The sequence below is a fragment of the Styela clava genome, chromosome 13 (genome assembly GCF_964204865.1).
Source record: "Styela clava chromosome 13, kaStyClav1.hap1.2, whole genome shotgun sequence".
In the NCBI taxonomy this organism is placed as follows: domain Eukaryota; kingdom Metazoa; phylum Chordata; class Ascidiacea; order Stolidobranchia; family Styelidae; genus Styela; species Styela clava.
The window spans coordinates 14,464,610-14,491,036 of NC_135262.1; the positions used below are offsets into that span (position 1 = coordinate 14,464,610).

Sequence of the window (26,427 nt, forward strand, 5' to 3'; positions counted from 1 at the left end):
GGAGTAATTATTGACGTAGATAAGCAAATGGTATTGGAACCTTATTCAGATACAGCATTTGAAAGTGAGGTCTTTAGCACTTTTTGACTTCCCCGTTGAGGATCTGAATGTTCACCGTTTACAAAATTTGTGAGGAATTGACTTGCAAACGGTAGGATTCAGCTCCTTCTAGGAATACATTAGTTTTCTACGTATTGCAATGTGAAGCTGACGTACATATTAAAAATAACGCATTATTATTCCGTTTTCAATTCTGTAATTTATAGTTAAGGGATCCACAAAATAAATATATACGCCCGTGAGTAAACAGAATTTTATTTATGATTTGTGACGATGTAACTGTCCTCTTTTTTTTTTGTGTGTGTGTTTTCTCAGAGATGAAAATAGTTTATTTTTGACACAATATATACCTTGGAGTAGTGACTCTCACACTGTCCCATATATAGGGGGCGTCCAAAAATGTGGTTAACAGTAGGTAGATCTACTCGGTTATACATGTATTTATAACTTACTTTTGCGTGAATATAATTTCAGAATAATTCATGTTTGATACCAAATAGTTCAATAGCAGGGCGATAGTTGTGAAGACGGCGACATGGATGTGGGATTAGGGACAGCGATTCTGTTTGTCCTGAACGTTGTCTTACTGATTTTCGTATTGTTCCGTCGTAGAAGGTAAATTAGAGTTTTAGTTGTATTCGTTCACCAATCATAATCACATTGTATTATTTTAAAATGCCTATGTTATCCTTAAGCAGTTCACTTCTGTTAACGAGTAGAAGTACTGAAAGCTTCCAGCATGGTACAGAAGTATTGATATACCCTAGGCCAGTGGTCGGCAACCTTTTTCAAGTGACGGACCGGTAAAGCCTGACCAAAATGTTGACGGACCACCTTTATACAAACGAACTAAGCCTATGCAATACATTAAACGCATTATGAAATTTATGTTGACAATATATATACTAAAAACGACGGTAATGCTATTTAACGCGATATCTGTATTTGTTTGATGACCATTAACTGTTCCCATATTCGAGATATGGTCGACATTTATTTATATTATTTCGTTTTTGTAGTTATCAATATTGAAAACCAGGCCTCATATTAATAAGATTTCGGGAAAGTTAACAATGCATGTATCATTTACTTGAGGAGATCTTATTCGGACTGATAAGAGGCATTCTTATACGGGCGTAGAGATAACAATTGACCCAGCATTATTGCGACATACTGACATAGCAATTGTTTATGAAGTCAGACATGCTGCTCAATAGTGTTGTGCAGTGGTCGGCAAACTTCATGTACTTGCGGGCCAAATATACACATTTCCGGTAGCGCGCGGGCCGCAATATTTCTATTCCCACCTTCGAACAATCGCTACATTAATTGAACTTCACTTATTATCAATGTGAAAGATGATGATTTATTTCGATTTTATTTTGTTCTTACTCTGTATGATCGAGTTTAATTAGGCAAATATCTAATACTCCATAGTTATTATGACATCCTGTATTTTATTTTTCAAACTTTGTTGTTCCTTTTTGTGATTGAGTCTAATTAAGTGAATGTTTAGGTAAATTTTCGTGGTCATTGTGGCATTCTTTTTGTTGTCCCTTTTATATATATGATTGTGTCGAATTTAGTGACTATTTAATTTTGAGTTGTTCGGTTCCTATATTTGCTGCTTCAATGCAGCTACAAGGTGTCGCTGACTGGATGACTCTTTGAGTCTTTCGCGATCCCTCGTCTATTGCAACAAGCCGATATCCGTCTTCGTAATTTGTTATATGTCTTTTTTAATTTTTTCATATCGTATATTGGTTTTGCATGTCGAAAATAAAATCTGAATCTGAATCTGATTTTATGGTAACTTGTCGTCGAAATAATAATCTGACAGGCGAGTACGAAATTTATTCTAAGTGTAATGCATTTTAGATAAATCTGCTCAAGGCCATATATTCTTTCGACCGTGCACATTACACCTTTTTCACTAGCGCACAGATGAGCACAGAAGAAAAATATTTTTCCGTCCAAGCACTTTGGAATGCTCGACCCTCGTCGCTCCGTTTCCCAGAAATTTTTAATTTTAAATAATCAAAATTAACTCGAACGATATACACCCAACGCTACTTATTACAAAACAAGCACCGTACATCAGAACTTGTTACCACATAAATCCGTGTAGAGGCAATGATAAATTTAGAATCATATTTGGTTTTATGTATTAAATGTCGAGGGCTGCAACAAATTAGCTCACGGTTCGCAGTTTTGCCGACCCCCGGCGTTGTGTTTGTCTGGTTTACTGTTGTGTTGGGTGCTGTTTTTTAGTCGTTGGGTTTGTGGTTAGATTGTAGAGGTTTTATTACGGCCTTTTCCGTTTTTGTGTCACCTCTCTGCGGACCGGCAGTAACCTTTCCGCGGACCGGCGATGGGCCGCGGCCCGGTGGTTGCCGACCACTGTCCTAGGCCTAAGATAAGCTTCTTTATTTAGTGGATATGTAGTAGCCTATACATATACTTGACAGGACTGCTGATTCTTTTTCATAACCTGATTTTGAGAGCTGCGAAATGGACATATGCAACTTAATTTCTAATTTGTGGTTCATTTTCAACTGAATCCTTTCAACTAAGTGTAGGAATTTTATCTAGATCTAAAATCAAATACAGTCAAAATTATATGTATTTTTGTAGTATGCAAATTCATAATTTGACAAATTAGAAGATCTGACATTCGTCACTAATAATTATGTCCGGATATGGAGGGGACACAACTTCAATACATGGGGACAAAATAACATCATTAGGTTAGCATTACATGTTTGTACAGGAGACTCAACTTTAATCGTAAATTTGATCATTTATCTGAGATTATGGGTATATACCGATGCTATTACGGCCGTACATATTACTGACTCATATTGTTGATTTTGGAACTAGAAAGATCATCAAGAGGGGTATAAGTCGGGCCCAATTATTTTCCACACTATGAATCTATTTATTTGTGTTGATAATAGGTAGAAAGATATACATTTCACGAATCAACGTCTGTTATTTGAGTTATTTTTCCTAATCAAAAGCTGATTTATTATCTACAATATTAAAACAATAAATTATTTGAATCGTTTTTAATCTAAAAATATCAATATCATTACCAATATTTTATTTGACAGGCGCCCTGGAGAACCACCGATAGTACCACACACATACCCGATCATAGGTGCTGCTTTGGAGTTTGGAAGAAATCCTCTGGGTTACCTTAGAAATTTGCGACAAGAATACGGAGATGTGTTTACTGTTGAACTTGCAGGCTGGTTAGTATAAATGCTGAATTTTATTTTTTACGTATTTAAAATATTTCCCGCAGGAGTGGAAGAAAAATATCCGTACTTCATCATAGGGACATCTATAGAGGGTGTGTCACGTACGTCAGCCTCGGTCGCTCTCGAAACCTCACGGCGAGAGCAGTCTACAGCGAAAGCGTGGATTTATTTTCTCTATTCGGGAGAAATGATATCGCAGCATTGCCGCGAGAACATCGCTATGGCATTACGTTTAGTTTAATATGTCAATTATCGTTATAGAATTACAAGCATTCCGTAACGTTGCACAGTGTTCAAATTTCACAGGATGGTACCGTGCCGGGTAGCCCACATCAAAAAGATTTCAATCCCAAAATGACTTTCATAATGATATCTAAGTGTGTCTTATAGTTTTCTGGCTCGTAGAAACCATTATGAAGTGCAGACACAAATGACATTCGACCATCCCAAAATGACTTTCCTAATGATATCTAAGTGTGTATTATAGATTTCTGGCTCGTAGAAACCATTATAAAGTGCAGACACAAATGACATTCGACCCTTTAATACAGGGCTGGGCAATTATTTTTGCTATCGGGCCACATTGGATATTCAAAATGCAGTGGCGGGCCGGACTAAGTGAAGCCAATTGTGCGTTTTTAATGCATTTCATTGCACATTTAAATAAAAAAAGGTACTATTGTACTCCGTTGTTTTTGTTTAAAGCACAGTTATTAAAACTAGTTTAAAACCTATATATTGCGATTTCGAGACAATACATAGGATCAGAAAAACGCTTGCAAAACAATGCCGAATTTTATCATTAATGCTAAAGAGTGAGTAACTATGCGGAATTAAGACCATGCCTTCGATGACCAAACATTCGTGATTCATATAACTTTGTTGTCACCATAGCATTTTTAACGTAAACAGGGGTCGCTGAAAATTTTAATGCATTGGAAGGCGTTGCGAGCTTAAAAGTTTGGAATGCACTGCTCTAGAATACAACGTCTATCTGCGTATATATATAAAAATGTGAAATAAACTGCCGGAATATACTCAATTTTGATACATATTTTTGCGATACGGGTATATTTAAAATGCATTGATATGGGCACATTAAAATGTCTTGCTTTGTTGTTTTACACTTAACCCGCGATTGCTTTGACAAAATATAATCATTCCTACTCCTAAATACCACCGCATGCCGCGGATATAAAAATGTGAGATAAAGTGCCAGATTACTTTTACTCGTGTTTTGCGATTTTGTGAAATCAACAAAGGGATTTGTTCTTGCAACAATGACTTGACTCTATTTTACAAATTTCACCAATAGAAAAATCACTACGTCTGCGATAAAACCACACCGAGTAAAATTCAATTTAGTACCATGAAAATCGGTTGAATTTACTTTACTTTGTGCCATGGCCACCAGAAATTTTTCAGTTTCCAATTTCTACAATTAATCTGTCGCAAGCCTTCCAAATCAATCTTGTTTCTGTCCAGTTTTTAGCATTTTATCAGTAGTATTTTTTTTTAGTATTTCACAGTTCCGTATGCAAGACATATATATATATATATATATGTCGAAGGTAATTTGTGATTTGAGTAGAATAATCACCGACGTAAAGGTGTTTACGGTCCAAATAACATCTCGAGCTGACGAAAACAATCGGTCATTTAAAAAAAAATTAGTCGAATGGTATTGCCGACTTTTTCATTTTCCTAAAAAATTCTTTTGTCACAGTTAAAGTATATTTTATATGTAAATAAAAAAGAAAGTGTCCACATCCAGAAACCTGCTCGCGGGCTGGATGAAACGCTGCCGCGGGTCGGATGTGGCCCGCGGGCCGCAACTTGCTCAGGCCTGCTTCAATAGAATAACAGATGACGAAGGCGATGCCAGTCAGACATGAAATAAACATAATAAAATGTGAACTTGTGAGCTATCACTAAAATATAGAAAGATGTCCAGTGAAATAAGGCTTGTTTCGATAAATTCTTGTTGTTAGGGAAAAATCGCTTTTCTCTGCGACTAATTGACAAATCACTTTTATATGGTAGATAAAGGGTCGCTTGACGGCTATCACTTTCCATTTTAGTTTTTTCCGAGTTCTATGAGGCGAGATTTCACCTGTTTTGAATAAAGCGAAACACTTCTTATTCCTTGTTGCTGAACTGCTTCCGTATTGCTTGTCCACCGATCATTTCGACAAATTCGGGTGCTCCCAGGTGTTACCTCACCGTTACCGTTACGCATATGCGCTCTATGGATAAGAACTGTCAAAGTTCAAATTTTGTAGTACTTGCAACAAATGAATACATTTGTGAAAAAAACACATTGTATTTCTGTCATGATTAATTTACAGCCATGGGTGTTATATACCAAAAAGAGTGACCATACTTTATGAAAACTTGTGTAACATGTTCAATAAATATACTATTTCATACAGGAATGTTCATTTCTTCACAAACCCTGTCGATGTAAAATATCTCGAAAAGAACCGAATTCTGAAACACGACAAAGTTCTTTATGATTTTGCCACTCGGGTAGTGGGATCGCCCCATGCCATTGATGTAAGCGGAAAACATAACCCAAGGGGACCTGAAGTGATGGCAGGAATGACCAAGGCTATGAGGGGTTCCACATCATTATCAAAATTAACAGAATCGTGCTTGACTATTACTACTTATGCTTTTGAACAAGCTTTGAGAAAAGATGAAAGATTTATACAAGAACAACCAGTAAGTCATATTTTAAAGTATATTAAACGCTTTTACGTTTCCATCCCATGGATGGACCTACACGCGTGTGACCACTAATCTGATATATATATATATATTACCATATTTTAACAATTTTCTTTTACCTGAAAAAGTACTAATAAATAAAACGTGGAGCGCACAAGAGTTAGTATTTTACTAAGCAATAAATATAGTGTTTTTGAGCTTAATTCAATATTTTTATATTTTTCCAGATTGGTTTGTATGAATTAGCTGGAAAAATTATATTTGACACAACGCTATACATGTTTTTTGGATATCACAAGTCTTTGAAGCAGCGATTAGAAGAGAAAAACAGATTTTACGACGATTTTATGTTTTATTTTGAAAAATCTGCTCTTCTAGTCGACAGAGTTTCTATTAATTTGTTGCCGAAAGTAAAAGCAGCAAGAAATCGTCTGCTTGAAGAAATGAACAACATTGAATTCAAAAATCGTGTCGGCGTTTCTGAACTAATCAAATCGATGAACGAAATTGATAAAAGTAAGCATTTTACTTGTTGAATATATGATAGGCGGGATACTTTTTGGCATTAAGAGGTTTGCTTTCAGGATTCTTATGAATTTGAGTTACCTCGACTTCAAATTGTTTATTCCTGATTCTGATTGAATAGAGCGATCACGTAACTAAGTTGATAAAACAATGTGTCCCGTTACATAAATTGCTTTTTATTTTACGCATTTTAAGCTTGATCAAATGGATACAAAGTGACGGCCTATGTGACGTCATTAGAGTTCAGAGTTAAATCAGGAAGACGTTAGATAAAGGTTCACATTTCACAACACGTCATCGGACGTATTCACGCCATGATTTTAAAAATATCTACGTGCTAGGCAACTTATCTCAAAAATACAAAGTTTCAATATGTGCTCTTATATAATAACAGTCTAACTCTAAAACATCCCAAATGTGTACTGCGGTAAGAAGATATATATCAAAGCTAATAAACATCTAAATCCCCGTCAAAATATTTTTCACAACAATGCCCTGGGCTCTCTTTGACCTATGACTATATTAAATCTCAATATTTGTTTGAAACTTAGGTATCGAATTCCGACATTAATAAATAGGATTAGAAAACCATTTTGCGATAGCATTGTGTATTAAAGGGGTGGCGTGGGGGCGGCAAAATGTTTACCAATTTTTTTCATTAGGTGAAAATATATCTGTGAAGCTAAAAAAACCAAATATAATTTGGGATTTATTTATTTTCAATATTTGTCTATGCATGTTAAGCTTAGCAAAGCATTATGGTTGCATTTTCAATGCGAAGTCCAGTCGGTCAAGCATTTATGGTGATTCGGTAAATTTCCTTAAATAGCAGCTGTCACTCTTCGTTAAAATATTTGAAGTTTTTGATTTATCAAGTAAATGATTTCAGACAACGCCGATGAGAGAGCGAGACATCTTCTCATCATTTTGTGGTCCTCGCAAGCAAACAGTCGTCCTGCATTATTTTGGACACTTTTTCACCTGCTGAAACAGCCACAAGCAGTAGCAAAAATTCTTCAGGAATACAATGAAGTCATGGAAATGACTATGTCGCGACAGAAAAAGAAGACCAACGAAAACATTCCTGATCGATCATTATTAAGCGAATGGCTTGGCATGGACGACATTATGGAATTAAACAGAACGAGTTTGGATAAAATAGTGATTCTCGGTAAATAAAATGATTTATGTCTTGATCTATGTTAGTATAATATCGTCACGCTAATAACCGAATTGCGTAAGTCATTTTTGGCGATTTTGAGTTTTTTATAAAATAGGTATTTATGTTATGCTGCGCACCTGTCTGTTAACTCAGATTTTATTTTAGGAATTCCGAAACCCATAAAAATGGAGATTTAGTATGACATGCACATTTGTGCAATTGTTTCGTCATAATGAATTATCCTTGTTACCGTGGTACTATTGTGACGTAACAAAGGCAAAATAACCTCGGCGAAGTATTTTCGAGTTTTTGCATCTCGGATTCTAGCTTAGCGCGTATTAATTTGAATTTTTACTACAGTATAGGAAGACGTACACTTGTGATATTCACTGTCCGAGTCAAATTTACCTTGGTTGGCTTTTATATTGGGTGCATTGCTGTTTTATTCTTTATAATTAATCTTAGTCCTATTTCGGTGGGTGTGCAGAACGTGTTATATTGATGAAATATATATTTTTAAACATAAAAAATGATTTAATTGAAACTGATTAGCTATTTTGGGGATTAGACATTGTAGATACTGAGAATTACATTCGTTTTTGGAATGTTTAGTTTTCAGGACTGGTGCATATAGTGAAGTTGCAAATTGCGTATGTCACCAATTCATAGACACATTTCTGCCTAAGTCACAGTGCGCCATTATGACGTCACTTAACTGCGTCATACAAATTAACTTAAATCCGGCTACGATCAAAAAATTGAACCATGGCAAATTATTGACTCTCAATTGCATAACAAAATCATTAGGAAGTTTTTTACGTTTTTCTCAAAACTGCTAAAAATGACTTACGCAATTCGGTTATTAGCGTGACGATATATATATGTATTTTGAAAATCCCTTGCAATGCTCTAGAATCTAGATCAGTGGTTCCCAAACTTTTTAGAGTTGGCTTCCACAGCTTATGGCGACCCATTTAACTTTTCATGACATCACACAGAACACAGCAATGGCTAATCATCGCAAAACTACCCTGTTTTCTCGAAAATAACACCTGGCCTGAAAATAAGACCCAGTTTGAATTTTAATAATAATTTGAATTAAACCCTTTCCTTAAAATAAATTTAAAATGTGTGGGAGAGGAAAGGTTCAATGACCCGAGGAAAGGTGAAGATCACACCACTATTAAAGATTGTGTGATGTCCCAATCACAATATTCGTCACTCGATTTTTGTATAGGAAATACAATTGAAAACAATGAATGTCGGTTTTTATATAAATAATGTTTTTTGGAAAATCTCGTGATTTTCTACAATGTAATTTTATTTTTGATAAATGAACACAAAAGACCTCTTCCAAAAAAACATAGTGGATTCTTCAAAAGAAAAGAAATCTAAATCTTGTCTAAATTTCGGGGAAACAAGATAAGAAGTGCTGTACAGTTACAATGTACAAAACTGCTATGCGTAAAAAAGCCACATGGTCATTCTTTGTGTAACAAATTTTTGTTATTTCGAGAAGATCGTAAAAAGGAAACTTTCACAGATACGAATTTAAATTCAATTTGATTTTTTTTTTTTTTTGAATATTTACGTATTCGAGTCGCCACCGATCCTAATAACCAGTATAATTAAGCAAAGCTTTCTACATCTTTTCACGACCCACTAACATTCTTTTCACTAACATTTGCGACCCATAGTTTGGGAACCGCTGCGTCTAGATTCTAGTATATATATTTACAATGATTTTCTCTTGTTCTTGTCAGAGTAAGCAACTGTTGATGTAAACTCTCTCCTAGAGAGTAATTTGATCTAATTCGAATCACACTTATTTTGACTTGAGTCGACAACAAATCATTACATTCATTCATTGGCTGTTCTGAGGTAAAATCCGGCATGCGAACATTCTAGTGGCTATCATTTTAGTAATTTTCAAGCTATGGCTCAGATCACTAATGCATTTCACCATAATGACTGGATAAAAATTAAGTATTTTTAAAAAGACGACTCTGGAATTTATTCTAGACGACCGTGATTAACTTCAAAATCATCATTGGTATGTCATTTTGTTTACGAAGAAATCGTGCCAATTTTTTGTGCTTTATTGCAGATGCATGTATAAGAGAAAGTCTTCGACTCGTCGGATCGAGCATGATTGTGAGAGAAGTCGATAGAAATGCGAAAGTGACCGTAGCATCAGGAAACAAATATCTTGTACGAAAAGGAGATTTCACCGCATTTTTCTCACCGTTAACTCACATGGATGAAGTCATTCACGAAAATCCAGAGGTAGATAAATTAAGGCTGTAATTGAACATCACCCCCAAAATTGCACATTGTCCACTAGACGAATTTGTAACCTATATATATCTTTTAAAACTAATTTTACATTTAAGAATATAATTTATAATAATTCAATACCGATTACAACACACAATTTATTCAATATATGACAGGAGTATATGTATGAACGTCACCTTGTGGAACAAATATCTCATCGGGATGAGAGCAGTGAGGATATCAGTGACGTTTCTTCAATCTGCAGTACAGACTCGGAAGGATTGTCGAAGAAAAACAGGCTCAAAGCAAAAATTCGTTATGGCGTTCCGGGATATCGCGTTTCTGCCTCAAGGGCTATTTTAACGTTCGGTTATGGCACAAATCGATGCCCGGGTAGACATATAGCTTTAATAGAAATAAAACTGTGTGTGCTCATCTTCCTACGGCATTTTCGATTAGAACTTCTCAACCCGGATGAAAAACCACCACCGTTTGACATGAGGCATCTTGGATTTGGAGTCATGCCTCCATTGAGTGATGTTTTAGTAAAAATATCTCCGAAAGTGAATTAGAAAAGAAAATTGAAACTACTTGAAGTGCAGCCGTACAGGGTTAACTTTGACTCGAAAATGTTGACAGCGGCTTGCGCATGTGGGAAACAAAGGTCTATTGTCCGGTCAGATATGTGAATAGTTGAACAGTTACTTGTTTACGTGAACTGCCCTAAGACGACGATGAGTCCAGCAATCCTCTCAAAATATTCGCCCTCCTAAGAATCTAACCCGCGCAGGTTAGATAATCAGAGGTGCGATGGCATGCGTGTTTTTAGCTCTTAGAACGATACTCGTCGCCGATGGGTGATAAGTCGGTGACGTTTGCGCGAATCGTCGATTGAACATTCGCACTCAACCACTTGCCAGAGGTTTTGAAATCATAGCAACACTGTTCGAATTTCTATATAGGATTGTTACTTTTCAAATTTAAACATCCAAAATCACCCTTCCCACGGATCACAGATAAGCTATATAAAATGGTCCAATGAACTCAAAAAATACTAACACACAGCTGTTGAACTCCTCAAATTTTACCTTAGCAAAGACAAAGGTGGACCGGTGCATGACACCAAATAGCATTTAGAATAGAATTGTATTCATTTCAATTATATAAAAAAAAATATATTTAATTAATAACATGATTGTATTTTATTCATTGGAAAGAAAATTATAAACAAATATAAGAAACAAACAATATATATAATTAGCTGTTCAACGTGTTAAGAAAATCCCGCAAATTGTTGTGCCAGACGTCAGGCTGATCAAGGTAGCAAGCATGCCCAGCGTTTGGAATTTTGAGAACTGTGTGATTGGGTATGCCAGAAAGATGCTTGAAGGAGGTTGTCCCCAAAGTAGCATCTCTGTCACCTGTAAGATTCAAGTAAGAAAATTAGGTTGAGATTTCAAATATCTCTCATTTGTTTTGATTTAACCAATTAATAGTTCCATATAAATATGGGAGATTTTTTGCCCCACCCTTGCATGGATTTGTACTATTACTTGGTACCCGCTCAAGGATTGTGTGGCAATATGCAAACAATAGAGGAATATAGTTGATTGCAGATGGTCGAACCCTTTTGATAATACAATCTAATCTATTATAAGCGTAAAGACTCCTGTTTCAGTTCTTTTGCAAAAATCCGCTTTAAAAATAACCTCTCAATTCACAAAGGCTCGGTTGATAAATAAAATCAAACACTCACCATAAACAATTAAAGTTGGGACTCTAACACTTGAATACTGGTTAATATAGGAGCCAGTAGATACTGGGGCAACAGGGACATATCCACTCATGTTATTTCCATGTTCTAAATGAAGTAGAAAGAAGCATGATTATGCCTAAAATCATGAAGTGTTGTACATTATGGCCGTGTATCGCTTTATCAAAATGAGGGCTATCAAGTCTCAACATATATGCATGCACAATTTAGAACAATCATTCTAAATATATCTTATCTTAAGATTTACTTTGAATAATTCAACAATGTATATCTTACAAAATAAAATCAAAGACCAATCTGTCTTTCGCAACCAGTTTGATATAGGATGAAGTGGAAAAACATCCCCAAGTTGGGTCGGGGATACATCCTCACCAAAAAATATCCACATGGTATATTAAAATTGAGAGATTCAATGATACTTTAATTACTAAACTTTTTTGCATTCAAATACCAAAAATTCAAGGTCTAACTTTGATTCCTAAACTGCATAGTTTGTTAAACGAAAATTTCACAAAAATTTCAAACTAGTTACACAATGCACTTCTGCGAAAATTATATTGGAGGATATTACAAACTTCTAACTTACCGATTAAATATGGAAGTGAAAATCCTCCACTCATTGAGGGACTGATAATAACAGGTTTATTTATTGATAACTTCTGACATATTCCATGTATGAAATCTGCTTGTGTACCTTTCAACTTCGCACTCTTTGAATTTCCATATTCTACATGGTATAAAACACAAGAAACTTATACATCATTGACATTATCACTTTTTTTGTGATGTTGTGACTTGTAAGAAAAAATAATATTCATTGTCATATCCCAATATCAGTAGTTTCTGCCAAAAGTTGAGCAAGAATTTCCTAGACGCAGCAACGATAGTAAGCAGAAGTGGGGTCTCATGTAGTTTCTTACCTAACATACTTCTAGTGGGCGCAGCATGACAATTTTTTCATGTATCAATCCTAACCCCCACCTGACTACACCATCCAAAAATTACGTCATTACAACGTCACAGTGACATAATAGAGCCCTTCAAACTATACGAACTGCAATCCGAGACGCGCAAGCGAGCACCCGAAATCGAACAGTTATTCCTCTCGTTTTCTCGTCGCAACGATTCCAATAGGAGAGAGACTGATAACGTCAGTCAGTTCTTTATCGCCGGCGCCAATGCCATTTCGGTCGATCATGCGTAAATTTGGCAAGCTCTATGACGTGATTGTGATGTCGTAGCGATTTAATTTTTGGATGGTGTAATCAGATGGGGGTTAGGATTGACATATCAAAAAATTGTTATGCTACGCCCACTAGAAGTACGTTAGGTACGAAACTACACGAGACCCCAGAAGTGACTGTTTCAGTGTGGGTTGTTTCTATTTATGATTTGGCCTGTGGCCTTCTATTATTAGAAGCCTTGGCTGATACATAATTATGATATTGAAATGCTGATTGAAATCTACTATGTGAGAAAGTCAAAACATTTTCAGGTAAATTTATTCTTCTTTCGACTTGAGAATTCTGTGATATTTTATATTTCACCCATGCTGCCATGAGACATAGAGAAAGTGCAAAGATGACAAGAGCGTAAATAGGTTTAATGACTGGTTATTAATACCAGATGGCTTATGGGGATGGCCGAATGAATTGGCAATGCTAACAGTATTTTTTGATTATTACTTGTTATGCTTGAATGATTCATACCAATGATGAAGTCTGAATGATACTAAAGTTGGTAGGCACTGGTTTAATTTTATATACGGTACAGTGACAAATGCATACTACTGTGCTGGCATACCTGGCAAATCAACAGCAACAGCTCTGTAGCCCCATTCTGCTAGTTTTTCCAAAGTTTTCAATTCGAGCCAAGTTTCTGACGAAAATTTCATTCCATGCAAAAGCAGGATATCTCCTTTTGATGCACCTCCAACAGGCAAAGTCTCGCGGTAGAAGATTTCTCCACTTTCCGATAAAATGGACTTGGAAGCCATGATAATTTCGAGAACGCAAACTAAACGCAATGCCGATAATAGCAAATGCAGCAATGCGACTCGCGTGGAAATGTAGAGGAGCGCAGAGCTAATTCAAAACAAAAGACAGGTGTAGCGCCACGAGTGACGAAATGCAAACACCGTTCACTTGAACAGAAATAAAACCGTGACAATTTCGATGAAATATCTAATAACACTTCTAAGGGGAAAATAGAAAAAGTAGTTACGAAGAAAAGGAAATTTTTTCAGCACTTAAAATGTCGCCTCAACAACCACGATTTAGAAGACGATCAATATGCCTATTTCGTGTACAATAACTAAAAAATCCCCTGTCCAGCAGTTGGTCCTTTGGTGGCTCTTCAATGCAATCTCAAAACATTCTTTAATAAACGATGTTGGTTGCCTGCGTCATCCCTTCCACAGTAAAACTGTAATTATCATTTTCTCGTATTTTGTATATTGTGACGGGCAAGCAAATAAATTTGATGACTGGTTAACGATATCGCACCAGAGTTATCTATTTATTTTAATGCCTCATTCAATGGTCAATGCCACTTCTATAAATGCGAATAACAATGAATACAGAGCGAGATAGATTCTCGACAGTCGCCGGAACACCAAGCGCAAATTACACTTGTGCTAGGTTCGAATATTCGGAGACAATGCAGATGGAAACTAGCTAATTCTTAATACACCTGACTGACGGGTAACTAGAAAAGAGATTCCGATTTTGATTTTTTCCAATGCCCAACATCATATAACCCAAGAAACAAGCCTTGAACCAAAGCAAAACTAACTTTTTATTACCTTAAATGTATAAAAAAAATCACATAACATTTGACACTGAGAATAGTTAAAAAGCAAGTCACTGCCAAAAAAGACATGAAATCGAGATGCAACTATGTGGCTGTCCAGCTAATTCCAAAGAGTGGCAGTGACCAGCTGATAAACAAAATTTGTAATACATAACCCAGAGAAAGAATATTTGAAAACGATTTAAATTATGCAATCGAACAATGTAAAATCCGTTTACTGCCATATCGCTTTATCACAAAAGTTTCGTAATATCAAAAAATAGCCTGGAAATTTTGATACAAACAATCATGCCAATTTATGAAGTTAAGTTTGCATTGGTTTTGCTTGGTGTACAAGCCAAGAGTGAATATCCGAAACGGGAAACTGTAATAACTGTCAAAAGACTTAAAATTGTAAGAATAAAATTACTAGCATGGGAAAGATGTTAATGCTCATAAATTTTAATTTTGTATTTATTGGCAATGTTCCAGATTTTATATTGTACCTAGTAATTAGGAATGATTAGCAGCAAAATCGAAAAGACTTCAAAAAATATTAAAAATAAATAAAAAGCCCATCAAAACATACTATCAGGCTGAGCTTTCGATTTTAAATGATTGTTACGAACACGTTGTCGTCTTCAACCAAGATGAGAATCAATGCGATTCAAGGGCAGAAAACAACACAGTTCTTATAGTCTTGCAAAACCGATAATATTTTCAGTGACATAAATGCTATAAATTTTACAAGTCACATCACCATCTTTCCAGAACTACACATCAGAATTGATTAAACTATAAAGAAAGTTTTGCCTATAAATTTCTGAACGTATCCAACCACCTCCCTCCATAGTTCGACAGAAAACAGGGCCTTTCAAAAAATTTCGGCAACGATGCCGACAGTCACTGGTCAATTTAACTCTCCGAAAAGTTGTTGCAAAAGAGATATCTTCTTTTTATGTTGTAATCGAGACCTCGATGAGTGAAATATTTACAACATGCATCTGCTACACTTCTGTTGAAGCCTCGTGTGATTCTGTGTTTTCATCAGCTGGAAGTAGGGCAATGTTAGATAACACCCACAATATGTGATATATAGAATGTTCTGGGCTATCCATGCAAATACGTTTAAGCAATCTTTCTTTCAAAAAAATAATAAATTGAAATCTTCACAGGTGTAGGTATTTACCTTTTCTACATGGGAAGCAGGGTCAAAGGTCGAGACTGAGAAAATGATCTCCCATGTGAAAAATACTGCTTTTATATCACTTAAAGAAATCGGTACTCATTGTAATGTGAAAATCTTAGAAACAGAGCTATGGACATCTGCATAAGAGACTGGCGTAATAAAATATTGAGAAATTGGTAAGAGTACAATAATTCATTAATAAATCGATAGAAACTTAAGAGCCTAATAGTTTAAACATTCATAGTAATCTCACCTCTTTCTTCATTTATGGTTTCAGCTTCTGCGACGACTGCAGGCTCCTCCCCTTCATCAACTATTTCTACCTTGTTATTGTTATTCTTAGGTTCATCTGTCTCCTTATTATTTTCTGTGGCCGGTTCTATGATATAAATAATCAGATAAATGAATAATTTGTACAAAATTAGAAAACACTTTCCCCTCAAGCAATCAAGGTTGAAAGTAAGCAATAACTTCTTTTATTAACCTGATATCGGTATCTCTGTATTTTTCTTAGCTTGAGCTAATAATGCAGCATCATTATCCAACTTGCAGAAAATTATTTTAAATCGATTGTAAACTTTTGCAGCTTTATCCATCAGTTTTGGACTGGCTTTATATCTTCTGACCTGTAAAATGTAGTGAATTAGAAATCAGTTTATGATGATGTGACGTAAACAAAACCATGTCTTTATAGTAAACCATGTTTTCTTTTCTTTAGGGGCTCTAAGAATGGGCATTTATCAATAATAGTGTCACAAATCAATTATTTGCACAGAATTTCAAGTTAGTAGTTTTATTGGTGAAAGCCCTGAAGCAGGTAACAGGTTTTGGATACATCATTTGGTACTCCCGTAGTATATGTACCACACAGGTTAGGGTTGGGCCATGATTTTATTCCGATTTTTCTTATTTTAGTTCTATTGTGAGTTTGATGACTGTCTGTATTAGCCAAGTGAATATATGCCCTGCCTATAGGCTTTCGTCCCTTTACACAATTTGGTGTAAAGTAGGGAAACAAATTTAGTTACCTCCATACATACACTTCTGGAGCGCCCATCATTATGTTTTATTCAATATTGACACAAGTTATAAATTCATACATTCATTTACCCAGAAAATGTCATCAGTGGGCACAGATACTTGCTCTGAACTGGGATGAGGTCAGAATGCCAAGACAAATATTGAAAATACAATATATAAAGTGTGTTATCAATTTTTAAAAAATTCACCTTTTTAACTGTTGACACGAGTGAATGACATTTCTGCAGCAGAGATATTGTAACAGGGTATTGATCAATTGCATCTAATATGTTTATAGCTTTTGGAACATCCTGAAAAACAATCATTTTCAAATTGTCTGTAATTACTAATAATATAAACTTATCTCAAGGTATTAGAGTTAAAACTTACAGGATTTTCCATTGTCAAAGCAGCTTTCAAATCAATCTCATACTTTTCCAATTGAGCTGTTGGCGAAACTGAAAAATCATTTACTGTCAATTCAATAATGTGATAAAAAGGGACGAGAGCAAATGTATAGCAAGCAATTTTGCTTTTCAGAATTCAGTTCAACAGAGAAACGTAGCATATTTTTAAGCTTGAACTATAAAACGTATATGTAAGATAAAAAACTTGTTCAGTTTTTAACGCAATATAACATCTGCCTACCAGTGGATGTGATATGAGCATGCTTCTTCTTTGCATGTTTATCAATTGATTCTGTTTTTGAAGCTTGTTTCTCATGTTTGGGTGTATCCTGAAAAACATGAATAAAATTAGGATTTTGATCTATTTATCCCGGGGGAAAGGAAAGCTGATAAGATGGCTTAACCAACCACAGCCTCTCGTCTGGTTACCAGTCCAAGTCGGGTATGGGATTAGTTAGTTATTTGTTTTCGGAAGAATGGACTTGATGATGGAGGAAGTCGTAACCGACCAGTGATTACGTGGACCACCCTAGAACACGCGTCCTCTGTAATTTTAACAATCTGTGCATTTTACAAGCAAGAAATTTCACTTTTAAAATGTGTCAAGGAGTAAATAAGGGAATTTAGGTTCAGAACCTCTGTGTTAAACTCATAAAGACTTGTTTTGCATAATTCTCAATATGATTAAATTGGCACCATATAATAGATATCATAAAATCGTAGTACTCACTTGCATAACTTCACTGTTTCGTTTATTCTTTTTATGTTTATTTTCTTTTTCGTGATCAGGCTTTGGAGGAGGTGGGGCCTTGATTTTTATCTGTTTGAGAAGAGTTAAGATTGGAAAATAAAAACTGTGTTTTGCCTTCCTAGTTTTATTGGCTATTTGACAAGTATGGTATTGATCGTCAGCAATCACTTGAAGACTTGATAAAAATGGTCATATTTTCAATAATGGATAAAATGCGAAAAAAAATCAGCTATACATGAAAACAACATTTTTTATTTCTCTTCTAAACAAGTAAACAAATCATTTCTTTCCATACTTTAGATTCTTTCTTTTCCTCAGAACTTCTTCGCTTGTGTTTTTTCTCTTTCTTTTTGTCTTTTTCCCTGTGTTTCTTTTTTTCGTGAGGTGATTTAGTTTTCTCTTCTTTTTTCTTGTGTTTTTTCTTTGGAATGACAACAGGTACGTCATCTGATACATCAGATTCCTGAAAATAATTCATAACATGTACAGCACATAACAAAGGATAAACTGAACTGTATTTTAATGATGATAATTTAAGCCAATGAGTCAAAATTTTGAGATTTAGCGACCATTTGAGAACAAAAATACAACAGAACTATGTAAATGAAATGTAAGTTTACGTATCTGAAACAAATAAATGATCAACTATTTCAATTTCAAACATGGGCTGATAATCCGACGAAAGCCCGAGATTCATCCCTGGGATAAATATGAAAACCCTATGTAGTGTGTCAATAAAGAGTCTATATCTACAGTGTGAAAAATCTCCAAATTACTCTTTGAAGTGGAATGTTGCATCACACGTGTCACTTATACCTGCTGTCTGGGATGGTCAGTATTGAATAATTTACTATACATATTACTAAATGGTGAAACAGTCTTTGAATATGCATACAGTAATGCCAAGTAGTTGAGATAAAACATTGTTTAGATTGATTTTCTAGTTTATACAGTGTCAGAAGTCAAACAAAGTCTATTCTATGGCTGACCATCAGGAGTCAAAAACTCTTAATGAGTACATTTCATACAAAAATATTTCTATTTTTTCCTAAAATCATATATCAAAGAGCATCATCAAATTTTGGATGCAGTCGAGTATTCATTTCACTTAGATATCCCTGTGACCATAGTCTTAGGATGACGCTCGATAATTTTTTAGTCTAACAATGAATGAAATCTTATAAATTGTACAATATATAATTCAGAAAAGGCTTTTCCCAATAACTTCGATATTTTAAGCTTTGAGTTATCTTATGTCAGGCGACAAATGTACTCCAACTACCTCCTTTTTCTGCTCTTGATCTTCTTCACGTTGTCGTCTTTCTGCTTCTTTTTCAATTTCCTTCATTCTCTGTTCATCATCTTTCCTTCTTTTGTTTTCCCTCTCTTCCTGTTTTTTCCTCCTTTCTTCATCCTTCTTTTTCCATGCCGAAACTGCGTCTTCTTTATCACTAAAAGTTTTGAATATATTTAGACATGAGTTGAATACTTGGATCTATATAACAAAAATAATAAATCACAATTTGATATTAGTTTAGTAATCTATGTAAAACTGGAAAAACAAGAGATATGGTTTAGTTGAAGTTTTAAACGTCTATATATAGAAAAGGGATGGAGAGCTGGGTTGAAATCATAATTGCTTCAGTATTTTTAAACTCTGGCTACGGCTGCATGGCTTTAACCTATGAGCTAGGCTGTGGCTTCTTGGCCATTGACATATTTGGTACAACCACTACCATAAAACACCAGCCTAATCAACTTAAACTTATGTTGGAAATGAATATTTATATTAATTAAACACTGAAAAGGATAGATCTGTATGTGGTATTAAAATATAAATGCAAAAAAATAATTAGATAGTTATAGCTGGACCCACTAAAATTTCTGGTATACCTTTTTCGTATCAACAAAATCGAAAACAAAGTCGAAGCGTCAAAATCATCACAGGGAGCTTTAGATAAACTTTGACTAAACCAATGTTATCTTTGACATCTAAATTTGATAAAATTGCAATCAGCATTGAAAGCACACCATCTCAACAATACATGAACGAGACCCATCGATCTAGCGTGAGTATCCTTCCCTCTGACTCAATAGCGTGAAAACTTTCTCGATGGAAACTTGCGCAGCGCACACACACATTCAGCACATGTGCGCTCTCGCCGAAAAAATCTCGGTCATACACATTCTCTCGCTTTGTAAAAATCTAGATCTCTTCATCGCTGATTAATTAATAACTCGCTAATTATACGACATAATTCATCCAGAATCAATAGGCTTCTGGTCTGAGATATGATGAATGCACATGCAAAATTTGGAGCAAATTCAACCTCGCTTTTGTGAGATATGGCGTGTATCCAACAGACAAACAAACAAATACTTACCAATCAAGATCGATAAGTAATAACTTTGCTCTACTCATAGCGCACCTACCTATCATCACTGTCGCTAGATAAACTGCTTGCATTGGACAATTCGTCAAGCGCTGGTTTCTTTGTTGGGGCCTTCCTTTGTCTTGGCTTTTTTTCAGATGAAGTTTTCTTTTCCCTTGGTTTAGCAGGAGCTAACATGATGAAAAAAATATTACGATAACGATGAAAAATCAGTCTAAATTGTAATTATGCTTATATATTGAATTGATAATGCAGTGAAATTATGGTTTATCCTAAACATTAGAAAAGTCAAATTCTGGATGAAGTTGGACTTTTTGTATATCTGTGGGCACGGTGCGTGGCAACTGAGGCGTCAGACTCAACTGTGCGGAAGATGCAGGTTACTATCGTGGGTTCAAATCAATGCCTGTCACCTCATCCAGGTTATAATAAATTGGGCAGGCAATGCCGAACCTGAAAGATTATTGCACTTCCGAAAATAAAAGCTCCTTAAAAATGGTTCGATATCAACAGTTGCTTGTTCAAGGATGTGTTTAAAGCTAAAGGCATCATATATGAAAATATTGAAGTAAAATAGTCAAAATTAACCAAAATTTCCAAAACCTAAAAATAAGATTGGACATCCACCATTACGCTGATTCAAACCTACCGTAATTGCATCACAAAATTACTTCGAACATAGTCTAATAATATAAATGAAAATATTCATGAAAAAAAAAATTCTATTTCTACCTTTGATTTTAATTTTCTTAGGAGGTGGAGGTTTTGCTGGTGCATCACTGTCAGAATCTAAAATGTAGAACACAATATTGTGATCATTTAACGTAAATTATTTCTAAAATTATAAACCGAATACGCCTAACAAGAAAAAATTTCAACCTGAAAGGGCTGAACTATCATCTTCCACAGAATGTTTACTCTGCCTTCCTCTTTTCTTTCCTTTTCCTTTTGCAGCTTCAGCAGCAAAGTCCTGAAAAATGTATTAAATGGTTAGAAACTTCGAGCTATAAACAAGGCCATAGACAAGCAGACACTTCTACATAAAAAGATACTAGTTTGGGTGAACTGAAATCTGGAAGCCTGCAAAATTTAATACACTGTGAATAAAGTTCTGGACATTCTGTAATGAACATGGCTGGATCTTGGGAAATACAAACTACTTCCATCTTGAAAGGGATCACTTTAACCCTGAGGTGGGCAAGGTTTTTAGACCTAGGGCCAAAAATTTTGCCCATCTTGATTGGCGGGCCATGTAAATGTTACATAAAACTTAAATTTTATGAGCAATATTTACAGTGTTAAACAGTAAATACAGAATACAATAAGCCTCATGCTAAAACTAAATTTAATCACAATCTCAACAAATTCCAGGAGTTATTTTCATCTAAAACATCGAAATTTGGTTTTAGTTTGATTGTGGCATCGTCAGGCGGGCCAGATTGAATTACCCAACCGGCCGGATTTGGCCTGTGGGATGTAGTTTGCCCATTTCAGCTCTAACCTCATCTTCACTTGTATCTGGATCTGGTGAGGATTCTGCATCAAAATCTTCTTCCTCTGAACTTCCTGCTGTAGCATCGGGAGCAGATTTCTGCAGAAGAAATAATTGTGGAAATTATTGTTATGAGTATTTTGTATTTTTAGGATCTATTAAAATTGAAATCTTCCTACTGTGTTGTGTGTCTGCGTTATATTTATTTATTAGGTTAGTCTTATAATAGATTTTGCTAGTATTTTAGGAAATATGTAGATATACAACGAAGCTGCAATTTTTCTCCCCAAACTGACTACTACTTAGTGTTCCACGGAATCCTGCATAGATTTATAAATTATAATTATACAATGATTGGCATGGATTGCAATGGCAATTATGTTAAATCAGTCTTTACCCCCCTTTTTAAAGATAACCAGATCCAAATAAATTGACAATTCAAATATATATTTGACAGTTGATTTTTTAAATACAGCTATTTTACAGAATAATCCAGATATATTGATAGCTAAATTTGTTATAACAATTAATATAAAACACACTTTGCGATAACTAAATCTAATAAAAAAGACGATGATTCAGAGTATCTTATTGCCATTATTTACTGCCATTAGGCCAGGATATCTTTCAATAGGGGCTCCCGAAGTATGCGGACCAAGATGGCGGACATCGGAATGTAATATGTGTACTAGGTTAGGGTTAGGCCATAATTTTAGGTATAAATACTACGGGAGGCTCTTGGCTAGTCTTTGAACTGATAATAGGACTAAAATGAGGAAAATTGGAAAAAAATTATCGCCTAACCCTAACCTGTTACCCATGTTATGTTTCGATGTCCACCATCTTGGTTCGCATACTTTGGGAGCACCCTTTCAATATGAATTTTATAAAATGTAAATGATGTCTCTGAATGCCTCAAATACCTTCTTCTTAGTTTTCTTCTCTGTAATAACAGGTTCTTCATCTGAAATTTCTTCTTCTTCTTCCCCCTCATCACTTCCCTCTGCAGTTGTAGCCTGAAGTTGAAAAAAGGGAAATAATATTAACTTGTGATTCATATGTAAAAGGAAATGATAAATTGGAATATTATCAATGAAACATACAAACCTCTTCAGTACTGCCTCCAGCTCCCCTGAACTTGACAGTGGGATTATTTTCCACTTCCCATAATCCTTCATTAAAACCAGGTCTGCCTCGAGGTAATCCATATTTTGCTTTATATTGTTCATAAGGAAATATTTCTTTAGCTGAGAGAAATCCACTAGATGAAAAGTAATCAAATTATTATAAATTTGTTTTCAAGGAAATTATAATGATTAATGACGAATATTCGAAAAACAACATTATTAGGAATAGCAGATGTTTTGTCTTTTGATTCAGTGAGGTTGCGCAGTTAAAATCCATTATCAAACATGATCTGTAGTTGGCCCATAAATACCAAACAAGGATAAGTTGAACAACAATGGGTCCAAATATTTGTATAATGATGAAGGTCCCAATTCGCTAATAAGGTGGAATGGATAGAGTACAAAAAAAGAGTTGCAATTGGGATATGCATTAGTTAATCATGAGACATATTCGTCAAAAGATGTGAGACTTGAAACATTCTGAGTCAACCCCGTCAAGGAATCATATAGCCAAAGAATTTCACTGACAAAATAAAAGTTCTAAAGTGTAATTGTAAATAGTGTATACTATAGTAATATTGTATCTATGAGCATGATTAACACACAACATTCATTGTAGTTTTCTTATAATTTGATTCAATAAACATAATCCTTGAAAAATCTCTTGAGACGGTGAAAAACATTTGTTGAATTGAGTTTTTTCAAACATTTATATAGCGATAAAAGAATTTGCAAAAGACTTACGTTTCATGAGTACCAAAGAAAAATATTGGATATTTCTTAGCAGGATGTTTGACAGCTCCTTCAGGTAACTCATCAATCTGTTGAAATAATTTTAATAGTGTAATATACTTGTGAGGCCAAATCAAAAATGAATCAATAACATTATCCTATAAGCCTTCTCTTATCTCCGAGATAAATCAAGATGCAATCAATAAAATATATAGTTTACGAGGCTTTTTCACACCTTTACTATACAAGGACTGAAATCTTTTAAGTTCAGAATTGCCTAAGTAATTTATCACACAGTAGGTCAGGTGGTGAGCATGAAGTTTAACTTGCGTCATCAACATAGTTAGGTGCAACTCTCTATCCACTAGAACATTTCATTTTACAAATTCAACTATGAAAAAAGGCTGGAAAAATACGATAACAAACTAATTTTGGTTCTATTTTATACCTATTATATTTAATAAGGTGTTGACCATGGATATAATATACAGTAAGTGTTTAAATGCAATTCCATATTGAATAGACTTAACATATGAGTACAGCGGTTTACATATTGAGATGAAAATGTCTCAAAGGAATTTTTTTTGCAGAATAAATATCACTTGGCAATTTATTTTGGAGTCTTATTCTACGTTTCTAATACAATAGAGGATTTTATCTAATATTCATATATTGCAGCCCAACTTCCCACACAAACCTATTCATTTATTAAGTTTTAGAAATAAGATGTTCTTTCTACACGATAAACAGATATAAGTTGCTTTCAGGGATATAAATCAAACCTGATAAACAAGGAATTTACAATATCTTTTATTTCTTTCCAAGAAAATGCCAGTTTATTATTCTCCATCTATAATTATTTTATTTACAATTTTTTGAAGTATGCAATTGCAAAAAATTTATAAAATTTGAGTAACAAACCATGTGTAGAAAAATTTCCTATTTACAAATTTAACTCTATTGCACAAAAGTGATGCAATTTGCCTAGGACGCCAAAGCATTAACTTGTTAAAGATGGTAGAATATTTTCATAATATCTGATTAGCAGCAAAAACAATCCCTTTCATATACGTTTTCCAATGTCAGGATGCAAGAACATGAAATTGTTCAAAATTGAAAAATAAATAATGCGATATACAGATATAAAAATTATTAGGTACACAGTCGCAGATTGTTAAAACTGAAAGTTAGTATTTACAAAAAGTTGCAATTTTGTCCCATACAGCCATAATATGTCCAACAAAATATCAGACAGCATTTTTTACAGTTTTAAACATACCGTAAGCAACTTGAAAAAATCATAGAACCTAAAGTAGACTGATAGAACATACCGTAAGCAACTTGAAAAAATCATAGAACCTAAAGTAGACTGATAGATATACCGGTACTACCGGTATATCCTGAAATCAATAGGATATAAATATGTCGAAATACAAAAGTGTAGGATTGCCTACGGATCTAGACATAAAGTTAACCTTACTGGTCCAGTTTCCTGAAGTCTGAAAGGTGACTAGGCTGCTAGGCCTTAATCCGGTAATTCCTAACCTCAACATTCAATCAATTTGGCAAGAGAAAAAACATAAACGTCACTCACCCTTGCAGGCCAATGGGGATAACCCTTCATTTTCGCAAAAATAAGATCGCCAGGATGATATTCCTTTAGTTGTGGCATATTTCTGTAATTATCTTCCGCAGATCGATGTCAACTTTACTATAACTTGACAATCTTCATTCAGAAACATTCAATCATAAGCATCTAAAGAGTATTTGCGTACAGTACCGGTATGTGTGGCAGTTAGTAATCCCACTCAGACGCTTGGCCCCCCAATAACTGAATAAGCCATGCATGCTTTGAAAATCATTTACTATTCATTATTTCATTCTTGTATTCTGTATGGTATCGTAACTTGGGGTTGTTGTGACAAAACCAGTCTTAACAAATTACAGCTAATCCAAAATAAAGCAATTCGAGCCATCTGCGGGGTGCCACGCTGGGCAAATTTGAGTAGTTATTACAAAATCCTTGGTATTCTTAAAATAAAAGATCTATATTTTTATGAAATGGGAAGGCTCATGTATCAAGCGGTAAATAGCATTTCCCAGTTTTAATGTTTTTTCCAAGAAGTATTTCCAGTCTTTTCTGAATAAGTACTGATTCATAACTTTTCTACTTGTACGTTTTTATTTTTTGTGTGATATAAAACTAAACGCTTTTTCTTGCCGCTTCTATTTTAAATTCGTCTCAATATGTGTCACATTACTCTTGTTGCTCAATTGTTAGTTACAACAAGTTAAAATGTTTTATAATTGGTATAATATAAAATGTAATCTGTCAACCTTTTTTATGCCAGGAGAGTTGTTTCGATTTAGTGACCGTATGGTCCTTCCAACCTCCTATCAATTCCGTTGTTAGTCGATTTATTCTTCTTTTACCTATCGAATGTTGTTGTTTGTGTTTGATTTATTGGCTAATGACTGGATGATGAATAAACTTCTATCTATCTATCTATCTAAGCCAGAACGCGAAGCAAACCACAGTCCAAACAACTCCAGCGCTAGAAAATTTCCGGCGCGTCAAAATAGAATTGCATAAACACTGGGGGGCAATGCTTTCAAATGGTTATCTTCCCCAACCTTTGACCCATGAAAAATACTTCCAATGCTTTATCATTGCAAAATGCAAACCTTCTTATGCTTATTTAAAGTCTGTTTTTTTTAAGTTGGCGCTTTAAACC

The 26,427-nt window shown here is 34.7% G+C and overlaps 3 protein-coding genes across 3 annotated transcripts; 1 reads left to right on the forward strand and 2 right to left on the reverse strand.

Annotated features, from left to right (window-relative positions):
• The first annotated feature begins 595 nt into the window (after positions 1-595).
• LOC120333146 (cytochrome P450 7B1-like) lies at positions 596-10,664 on the forward strand. The gene is made up of 7 exons (XM_039400504.2): positions 596-675; positions 3,174-3,314; positions 5,756-6,047; positions 6,281-6,569; positions 7,468-7,749; positions 9,848-10,026; positions 10,194-10,664. Exons 1-7 carry the CDS (start codon positions 596-598, stop codon positions 10,587-10,589), a joined length of 1,659 nt encoding a protein of 552 aa, XP_039256438.2. The 3' UTR covers positions 10,590-10,664.
• Positions 10,665-11,144: 480 nt separating this feature from the next.
• On the reverse strand, positions 11,145-13,906 carry LOC120332592 (putative protein-lysine deacylase ABHD14B). The gene is made up of 4 exons (XM_039399870.2): positions 13,595-13,906; positions 12,378-12,518; positions 11,774-11,878; positions 11,145-11,438 (listed from the first exon to the last, which is right to left on the reverse strand). The coding sequence occupies exons 1-4, from the start codon at positions 13,785-13,787 to the stop codon at positions 11,275-11,277; spliced, it is 603 nt and encodes a 200-aa protein (XP_039255804.2). The 5' UTR covers positions 13,788-13,906; the 3' UTR covers positions 11,145-11,274.
• Positions 13,907-14,569: 663 nt separating this feature from the next.
• LOC120332754 (uncharacterized) lies at positions 14,570-25,558 on the reverse strand. The gene is made up of 17 exons (XM_039400068.2): positions 25,287-25,558; positions 23,705-23,781; positions 22,941-23,094; positions 22,757-22,849; positions 21,843-21,932; positions 21,221-21,311; positions 21,074-21,130; positions 20,382-20,511; positions 19,231-19,399; positions 18,244-18,411; positions 17,928-18,017; positions 17,439-17,526; positions 17,181-17,248; positions 17,000-17,101; positions 16,255-16,396; positions 16,024-16,149; positions 14,570-15,632 (listed from the first exon to the last, which is right to left on the reverse strand). The coding sequence occupies exons 1-17, from the start codon at positions 25,362-25,364 to the stop codon at positions 15,589-15,591; spliced, it is 1,767 nt and encodes a 588-aa protein (XP_039256002.2). The 5' UTR covers positions 25,365-25,558; the 3' UTR covers positions 14,570-15,588.
• Between the last annotated feature and the right edge of the window lie 869 nt (positions 25,559-26,427).